Genomic DNA, 9,486 nt, shown 5'->3' with positions numbered 1-9,486 from the left:
TTACATAACAACGATACCAATCTATCGTACTCCAGTGTAAGTGGCAACTTAAAATGACACTATGGAGAACAACTATACCGTACTGAGTTATTCTCCGCCACAACCTCATCCCCCTCCCCCCTCCTCAATATAATGAAACCGCAATTTTTTGCTCTTCGGACATTATGATAAAATACAAAATAACTTAACGAACAAATATTTCGAAAGACTTGAAGGATGCTGAATGATTTTTATCAAATTCTGAAACTCCTTAAATAAAGAAAAACCCAGCCCGGAGTATAATTATTTGATGTATAGTGTATCCATAATACGCGTTATACCCATATGAATTATTGGTGCGTCAGTTAAGTGCATATGAATTATTTGTCCCTTAAGGTATAGCGCGATGAATAACCGCTCTATATATAAAATGATGCCCAATTTATTTTTAATCTATTTGTGTCTATTGAGTCCAAATGAACTACACTTTTGGTCTAAAGCTCCTTTTTCTGATTTCTCAATCTAAAATGACCTAGTACATTGGTATTAAAGCATTTTTCTTAAAGTTAGGTATATTCTAATAGACCCTAATGATGGGAATATTTCAGAGAAGCTCATTTGCCAATGAATGTGCTCAATTCTTGTGATCATTGGTATACTTTAGGGCATCAATAGGAAACCACTTTTCTTCTTGGAACTTTGCCATCAAATCCCTTCTGCTATTTTGCTGGAGAAGGGATAGGAAAATGTCAATGTACTACATTTTCTAAGATTGAGCAAATCTTGACAGAAGGGGTGATATCGATCCACATTCACAGCAAAACATAAGAAAATTTGGGTGATGGGTGCAAAATTCATTTTTCCTTTTGTTACAGGCAGAGATGGGTTATTATCACTTTTTGCCGAGCCAAAAAGTATTTATATTCGGTAGCCGAAATATTATATAAAATTTGTATAATTTTTGTATATAACATACAGTGTGTATATACATATAAAAAATATATATTTTTCGACTATTATTTTGAGAGCGGTTATACAATGTCATTTTTCCTAAAAGAACTCAAAATCACATCAACATTAGTTGAAGAAAACATCCATTAACTTTACCTATGAAGGATGAATGTCACTAAATTACTTGTTGTGATAAAAAGTCACTCATCTTTGTTTAAATATAACAGAAAATTATTAGAAGGAATCGAATGAAACTTTTCTATGATACTAGGACAAAATTGAGTGACATTTTGATTATAAAAATTATTTAGAGACTTTATGATATTAAGGTAAAGTTAAATAATTTTTCTGTTACAAAAAATAATTTCATAGCTTTGGTGCCAAAAATAAAAATAAGAGTAACCGTTAATGAAATTATAGGGTGGGGAAATTCAGTGGGTGGTTGTGTGTGCGTGGAGGGGCTAAGGGAGGAGGATTTATTCTTTGAAAATTGAACACGGAAGAAAGAATCTGTTCATGTGCAAGAGGACCGAATTTGGAAGAAAAGATCACCTTTACAGCTAACAAAGGAACATGAACACCACATGCATTGAGCATCATTGCAAAACTAGAAACTGAAACACTTGCCTTTTCCTGATTCTGACCCCAGCTAAAACAAAGACCAGGCAATAGCCAATCCGGTCACAGATACAGAAAGTTTTCATTAAATCAACCACCACATTTCATAACTGACTAAAAGGAAAAAAATTCTCATACAATATAAATCAGATAATCAATGTTTGAACATTCTATTTAACTTTCTTAACATCTATGTGAAGGATTGTATATAGATGTTCGTAATATGAAGTGGAAGACAATAACAATTTTAGGTCGATCTTATCGTATTTAAAATTTATCCACACGTCAAAGATCGAATTTAAGACGTACCTGGTGAAGAGAGTCTTGTTTCAAAATCTCTTCGATAGTGCGAAGACTCTATGTGTATCCATACCGAGACCGATCCTTGCTATCAACTCTTTGATCAATAAAATTCGTGAACAAATTGAATGAAAAATACAGTGGTAAGTTTTTCCACAAAATCTTCAGCCTTAATGTAAGTATAGTACCTTTTTCCAAGTCCATTCCACAATTGAATTTTATGGAAAATTACAAGTCCCATTCTAAATGGGTATACGTAACGTAAGTGCGCGTCCTTCATGGACTTTCCATGTCCAACTCCAACTTCGATAAAAATAAACTTTATTAATATTATATACAGCATTATATATATAAATATAAATTATGAGTACTAGATACATATCATATATATATCTGTATATATATATTTCAACCAAGAAATATAATTCAATTTTCTATTCCAAATAGAAAAGTTCAATTTGTTCACAATATTAATTATATTCTCTGTACTAGCAAAGAATATAATAATATTTCATTTGAACTAATAACTAAATTTATTTGACTAATTAAATTCTTAATTTAATTATCAAATAATAAAGTAATCAATTCTTTAACAAAGATTAGAACACTCGTTAGTGTGTCACCCCACAGGTTCAATACTAAGCCAGTAGTAAACTGATCACATCAATATACTAATCAAGGGTGGCGTCTAGCAACACTCCTTAACGACCGGATAGAATGAAGTATACAATTTACTCTCAAGAACCAGTAGAAGAATAAAGTAATATTTCCTTGTGTCCTTATAGCTCCGAGTCACTCTACAATATGGTTCAACTATCAAATCCTAATACGCGACCAATTATGTGTTCATGTCAAATATAATCGACCATTGAATGACCCAAGAAACTCTTTTCTTCTTTCATTCAATCGCCCTGGCCAAGGTCTTAGTTTGGTCGTTTATAATTCATGACATCATGGAGCTTAAACTCATTACCAAGAGTTGACAGATTCCATCTTGATCAATCACTAATTCTACAAATATTCAATCGTACCCAATATCCTTTCAACTATCGCCCTAGGGCCATAGGTGTCTAGTATCAAAGCACAACAAATAACTTGTCAATTACAATGACGATCTCAGGTCAAAGGAAACTCTTACATCACATTCTTCAAGAGAATATCTTGTTGATAGTTTACGGTAATTCTAACCATTAGGAATTATCCAATGAGTCGGTTCAATGATCATATCTCTATATGCATCATCTATCTATGTGATTTAGTTAATGAGATCAACTAATCTTTATCCAATAAAGACGATCACATAAATATTGATCTAACCGGATTATTAATATCCAAATTAATAATCCTATGATCAAGAACAAATTTAGATTAAACTATAAGAAACTTGACTCTCATTATCATGATCTCCATCACAATGTCAAGTCTCAAAATTTAATCAAAAACCTTATTAAGTTAATCAAGTATTTAATAACTATGATAAAAGAATATCAGCTGCCATATATTTTTATATCAAATTACGTTCAGAAAAATATGTTCAAATTATCAAATATGAGATTGGATCTACGGCATATCTATTATATCCCTGACACTACGGAACTAAAAGGAAAGTCACAAATCATCTTCAGAACAGGAGCTGCAGTTAATGTTTTGCCAAGTATGTTTTACATATTTATTTTAATAACCGAAATCGATGAGGGCTAGTATGGCACAAGATTCAAAATAGAGTATGCGGTGATAGTATAAAGATCACAAGTTCAATACCATCTGCTCCCTCCGTTTTAATTTAGATGAAATAGTTTGATTCGACACGGAGTTTTAAAAAAAAAACTTTTAAAACTTTGGTCTTAAAAGCTTTGTGGGGCCATAACATTTGTGCGATTATAAAAGTTTCTCATTAAGGGTAAAATGAAAAGTTTAAAGTTGATTTATTTTCAAATTTAAAAATGTAACATTTATCTTGGAACAGACTAAAAAGGAAAGTACCTCATCTAATTTGAAACGGAGGGTAACTCATCTAATTTGAAACGGAGGGAGTATTTATGATTCCAAAGACAGAAGATTGATAAGCAATTTACAAACTTTTGCTTGGATAGAAGCAAGGGAAAAGGTGCCACAGAAAGTAAGTAAACTAAACCTATCTTACTGTAATGCAACATAACGTGGGAAGGGGAAACACAAAGATCCTCTTAAACCACTTGAAGAGATGATATCGGCTTGCTTCTTAAAGCCATTCATCCCATCACTAACAACAGAAAAGAAAACTCGTTAGGAATTATCACACTTCCTAAATTTACAAATTAAGTCTCTATGCAAAAATCTCTGTCATTGCAACTGCAGGAAGCTCTTGTGCAGCCGTCGCCATCTCTAGTGCCAGAGTTATGGGTGCTTGTTGTTGTAAATGGGTGAAGTGAAGTTCAATCTGAAGCCGATGATGAAGAGGGGTTGATGTTATCAAACCTTTCTTGATATCGGTCTGCAGTTCCCTGATTGGTATCGCAGCCAAAAAACTCTTGATGTATTCTTTGCATGACTCTTTACCTTGACAGAGAATTTCTTCTGCGCTTCCAGCCTTCACTGCTTCATCTGATTTGTTCACTGCTTCACTGTCTGGAGAACCAGCTTTGGAGTTTGTGTGAGGAGCATCGCAAGGTTTTGGCTCCACTGTTGTAGCAATGATCTGCTGATCAGCAGCTGGCTTTTCTTCTGTTGAATAAGTAGTGCTTGGCTGTTTATATATGGTTGTATCCTTGTCAAACTTCAGTATATAAGCTTGATCGCAGCCCTCATAGAGTCTCTCACCTAAGGTGTCAATGATGTAATAAGTTTCTGCTTCAACCTTCAGGACAAAAAAATGGTCGTTCCAACTGACAATATAGATTTGTGGTTCACCAACAGAAGCATACTCTAATCCAGCACGGCTAATTTCATCCCAAATATTGTCAAAGGACATAGCACCATGCAAAAAATCAAATCCTCCCTCATCCATTCCATCAGGGTGGAAAAATCCAACAAACGACTTCCCTGGCACAACAGATATCGAGCGAATTTTGGCTTGAAGGACCGTCTCCAGATCAAAGTGCTTGTCAAGGAACCGCTCCCTGTATGTTTCATTCTCACAAAGTTTCCTCCACTCTAATGAACCTTCTCTAATTAAGCTATCAAACTGCGACTTAATGGGCATGAGATCACGGTTATTCTGCAACCAATCAGCAAGCACAGCAACAAGGGCTGTGCATGCACTTTCTCCAGCAGCTCGCTCACTTCGTTGGTCAATGGAAGCAAAGAATACCTGAGTTTGAAGCTTCATGTGTCCATCTCGACTTACTATCTCTCTCTGTTCCCAAGAACCAACAGCAAAATTATCATCACCAAACTCAGATACTGAAGATCGATTTGCAGTGGAGTCTTCCTCTACCTTGTGCCACTGCTAGACAATATCAAAATTTACTTATCTCCAGAATAATCACAGTGATGTCAAAAGAACGAAAAGAGTATGTCAAAGCATTAAGCTTCAGGCATCAATGAACAAGTGAATAACTGTTGTATAATGAATGACACATTAAGAGATTTGCAAATAACAAAACGGCAAATTGGTACTTACAAAAAAATATTGAAATGGCCACAAATAGCAATATATTAGATAATTTGACACAGCGTTGAGTATCAACATTGACTCATTAGATGTATATGGTAAGCAAATTACTAAGTAATAGGTTTTGAATACTAAATAGTCTAATTTATTTGAAACAACAATGTAGTTTGTGCTGACCAGATATACTAAAGTGTTCTTCATGAATTAGTGGTTCAGCTTCAACTTTAACTAGACATATTACTAGAAAAAAGCATTATGCCTACCTTTCTACATGTCATTATCAAAGCAAGGATGCTTTATGCAGAAGTCCAAGTAGTATGGGCAACACAAATAAAGCATAATCTGAATCCAAAATGAGGCTTTTGGGTTCCAAGTACAGCACAATATTACGAGGTGGAGCATCTGGCAAAAAAGAGGCTAAGGATCTTACCCCAAATGACAGAGATTCATCAGAACTGAGCTGCCGACGATCAAAGTCAATATCATCTCCACCTTCTTCTCCATAATCCTTCTTCAACAATGGTTCCCCCTTGGATTTAGGAGATCTAAAGCTCAGCTTCCTCTTCCTCCAAGGCAGGATACTACGCTTTGAATTCTGCAGAACTACAGGATCAGAAGCACAGGTGATCTGGTCATCCATTTGCGAGCAGCCCACATCTGATCTGCGGTTGCTAAAGTAAACCCAATCCTCACCCTCAGTATTGTCCCTTGTAGTAGAATGAAACGAAACTCCAGCACAATTCGCATAACCCAATGGACCATAACTAAATGACTTCCTAACAGTACGATCCTCCTTTCCCTCATCCGACTCTCCTTCTTCATACTCATCATGGGAGTCGGAATCAAAAGGATAAGCATACTCCCCCTCTTCGCTCCTAGCTGAGCATCTCCCTTCACTACCCTCTTCTTCTCGACACGCTTTCTTTGCTCTCCGGGTTGATACATATTCTGTAAATATTTTAACCTTTCTGAGGCCAGCTTTAAGTGCAGAAAGCTCATCTTTTTCTGTTGGTGGATTTTCTCCAGACCGTGTTGGAGATTGAACAGGAGCTAGTGGCCTCTGAACAAACTCTGTCGACTCTTGGGCAGCTCTTAGATTAAAGGTAAAAATAACACCCCAATTTTTATTAATTATAATGATAAAGATGGAGGAATAATAATAATAATAATAATAATAATAATAGAAGAAGAAGAAGTAGAAGAAGAAGAAGAAGAAGAAGAAAATTAATCTATGTATTCACTGTCTATTGATTTCGAATCTCAGAAGCACCCCCTGGAACTGCCAGAGGAATGTTTAGTTTAAATTCTTTCTCCTCTATCTTGGCAGCAAATTCAGCAACATTTAAAACAGCTGTACCAAGAACAGGTGCCTTATTCTTAGCATTCATACCCTGGAGCAGAAAAAGAATCAGCACATCGCGATGAAGGCATCAGCGAATAACTAAAGAAAAAGATGGTTATGCTAGACATAAGAATCTAAAGTGCACAAAAAAATCTCCATCTTTAACCAGCAAAAACTACCTGTGAAAATCAAATAATATAAATTGCAGAACATGATAAGGAAGGTGAACCTTACGACAAACTAAACCCCAAAAATTGAACCATAAATCGGTTCACGGATTAAGAAACTGAGATACATAAATTTGAAAGAATTTTGAGTATACAAACCATATCCTTAAGAGTCAAAACTTGTTTTAATTGAAACAGACGGAAAAAACCCCCCTTCTGTTAGAAATATGAAAGAACCTTTCTGAATTGGGGGGGGGGGGGGCAAGTGCACTGTGCAGTAGTTCAAGATCTGCGTAGACAATAATGTAGCCAACGCATTAGGTGGGGTATAAACATAACTGCCGGTTAGTGTCTATATTGGTATCATACTTTCACTTATAAGTGGCAAACGATCCAGAAGAAACACAAGCTGTCCTTTATCATCATCTTAGCTCAATCTCCAAAATCCCACAAGTTTCATTAAATGGATTACTCTTTAACTCTGCAAGTGTTTTATAGATCACATTAGGAGATCTACTTGACAAAACAAACCTCGCTCCAAACAAAAATGCACTGACAAAGTTTTTTAGATTTTCTTTTAACCATTAATAGAAGACAAGCTATCTATTAGACTAAACCAATAAAAAGGACAGAAAGAACTACATATCGTGTTTCCAGCCTTCTGACATAACCTTACTATCATGTTTAAAAGTAGGCACTACAGAATCCAAGCAAACAAAATCTACTCTGCAAGACCCACCCAATAAGAAGGTAACCAAAAGAGGCAGATATGTTCAGCACTGAAAAAAAGGCAACCAACAGATAAAAAGCGACAAATCCACCGAACAAATCATTAAGATAACCGAAGGGAAGAGGTTTAGCTTAAGCAATGGGTGCAACACGACAAAAATGAGATCCGCGGCATCTACTGCCTAATTGGAAACAACACCATAAATCTCAATATGTGGTGGCTTCATAAACGACAAATTCTATAGAAATATTCCTTCGCTTGTTGGTTTCCATCTCAGGTAATGTAAGCATAACCACCACGATCTATCCTTTTGAAAGAAAACAGACACAATAACCACTGAACTCGATTCAAAGTAGAATGCAGAATAAGATATTTCCCAAGAAATTATCAAGATATCGTGTAGAGCCTTTGAAACAATTTTAAAATAAAATATTAGACATAGGCACAGTTTTCTACAAACAATTAGTCCAAAATTGGTTATATCACATAGACATTTATTTCTACAGGGTTGTCAATCCATCTAAAATCAAACCATGAATACAACAACAACAACAACAACAACAACCCAGTATAATCCCACTAATGGGGCTTTGGGAGGGTAGTGTGTACACAGACCTTATCCCTACCCTGGGGTAGAGAGGGCTAGAGACGCCGTTTTCGATAGACCCTCGGCTCCCTCCCTCCAACAACAACCCATGAATACTGAAAAACAAATAATGAACAATATGGCAAGAAATGACAATGAAAACTCATTTGCAATAGAACATATCATTTTCCTCTTCTCCTTTGATTACATATAAAACACCAAACACAACTCCAAACATAAATTCTACCAGTCATAATCTAAAAGTCTAAAAGATAAAGAGAACAAGGAAAAAAATACTTACTAATTAAAGAATCTAAGTAATTAGTAACATTTTCAAGAAATTAGTACATAAGGCAAGACATTGAATATGATAATTGCAAGAACGAAAAAGAAAGAGAGAGTCTCACATTAAGCACAGTGAAGGCGATTTCCCAGGGATGAAACACATTGTCCTTGTAGCCAGAAAGATTACAGAGCCCCTCAAACTCTTCATCCCACTCCACCAAAACGGCACCGTCTGCTCCATCTTTCACCTCTTCTTCTTTAGTGCAGTTCCTCTTCACTGTCTTTCTAAAAGCAGCTATCTTTGGGGGCCCTTTCCACCTGATCTCCACCGCCACGCCGCCGCCGCCCACGGCGGAGGAAGCCACCAAATTTTCAAGCCTGCTTACAAGAAGCTTCACCTCAAATTTCTTGGATATAAGAGGCGGCCATGGACGCCACTTCATCATCTTCACCACCATTTCAAATCGCAAAAAGATTCGGTTTTTTCAACACCCTTTTCAAGAAAATCTTGGATTTTGTTGAAAGATCCGTGAGGACTACATGGGTTTTTTTTTTTTTGGGGGGGGGGGGGGGGAATGAAAATGTTTGGCTTTAGAGAGGAAACGATTGAATTCTTTCAAATTTTCTCTGGAGATTTTCCAAGAAAATATAGCTAGAGAGAGAAGAATATGCCGTCAAGTTTTTCAGGGTACCTCAACAAATATATAAATATGCGTTTGTCTTTGTTGGAGTGTGTGTGTGAGAGAGAGAGAGAGGGGGAGAGAGAGAGAGACTAGGGGAGGTTAAACCGAGGTTTTCAAAGTGTGTGATTTGTGTTTTGGGTTCTTGTGTTGTGTGGATAAAACAACAACCCCGGATGTGCCCGTGGGGGTGGGTGGTTAGAAAGGGGTGAGTGGGTCGGTGAAAGTGTTGATTGTGATTTGCCGAATATAACGG

At 36.2% G+C, this 9,486-nt stretch overlaps 1 protein-coding gene across 1 annotated transcript; it reads right to left on the bottom strand.

Annotated features, from left to right (window-relative positions):
• Nucleotides 1–4,019: 4,019 nt before the first annotated feature.
• On the bottom strand, nucleotides 4,020–9,221 carry LOC107824623 (uncharacterized). The gene is made up of 4 exons (XM_075239835.1): nucleotides 8,673–9,221; nucleotides 6,696–6,831; nucleotides 5,871–6,595; nucleotides 4,020–5,272 (listed from the first exon to the last, which is right to left on the bottom strand). The coding sequence occupies exons 1-4, from the start codon at nucleotides 9,006–9,008 to the stop codon at nucleotides 4,154–4,156; spliced, it is 2,316 nt and encodes a 771-aa protein (XP_075095936.1). The 5' UTR covers nucleotides 9,009–9,221; the 3' UTR covers nucleotides 4,020–4,153.
• Nucleotides 9,222–9,486: the final 265 nt, after the last annotated feature.

Source organism: Nicotiana tabacum, chromosome 19 (assembly GCF_000715075.1).
Source record: "Nicotiana tabacum cultivar K326 chromosome 19, ASM71507v2, whole genome shotgun sequence".
NCBI classification, from domain to species: Eukaryota; Viridiplantae; Streptophyta; class Magnoliopsida; order Solanales; family Solanaceae; genus Nicotiana; species Nicotiana tabacum.
This window is presented reverse-complemented; position numbering and strand designations above follow the sequence as displayed.

Excerpts from the sequence above, each read along its gene's own strand:
- LOC107824623 (XM_075239835.1), bottom strand. The coding sequence starts at position 9,008 with ATGGTGGTGAAGATGATGAAGTGGCGTCCATGGCCGCCTCTTATATCC. Across the intron at positions 6,596-6,695 it reads AGGGGGTGCTTCTGAGATTC|ATTCCTCCATCTTTATCATT; the intron begins GAAATCAATAGA and ends ATTATTATTATT. Across the intron at positions 5,273-5,870 it reads ATGAATCTCTGTCATTTGGG|TGGCACAAGGTAGAGGAAGA; the intron begins GTAAGATCCTTA and ends ATTGTCTAGCAG.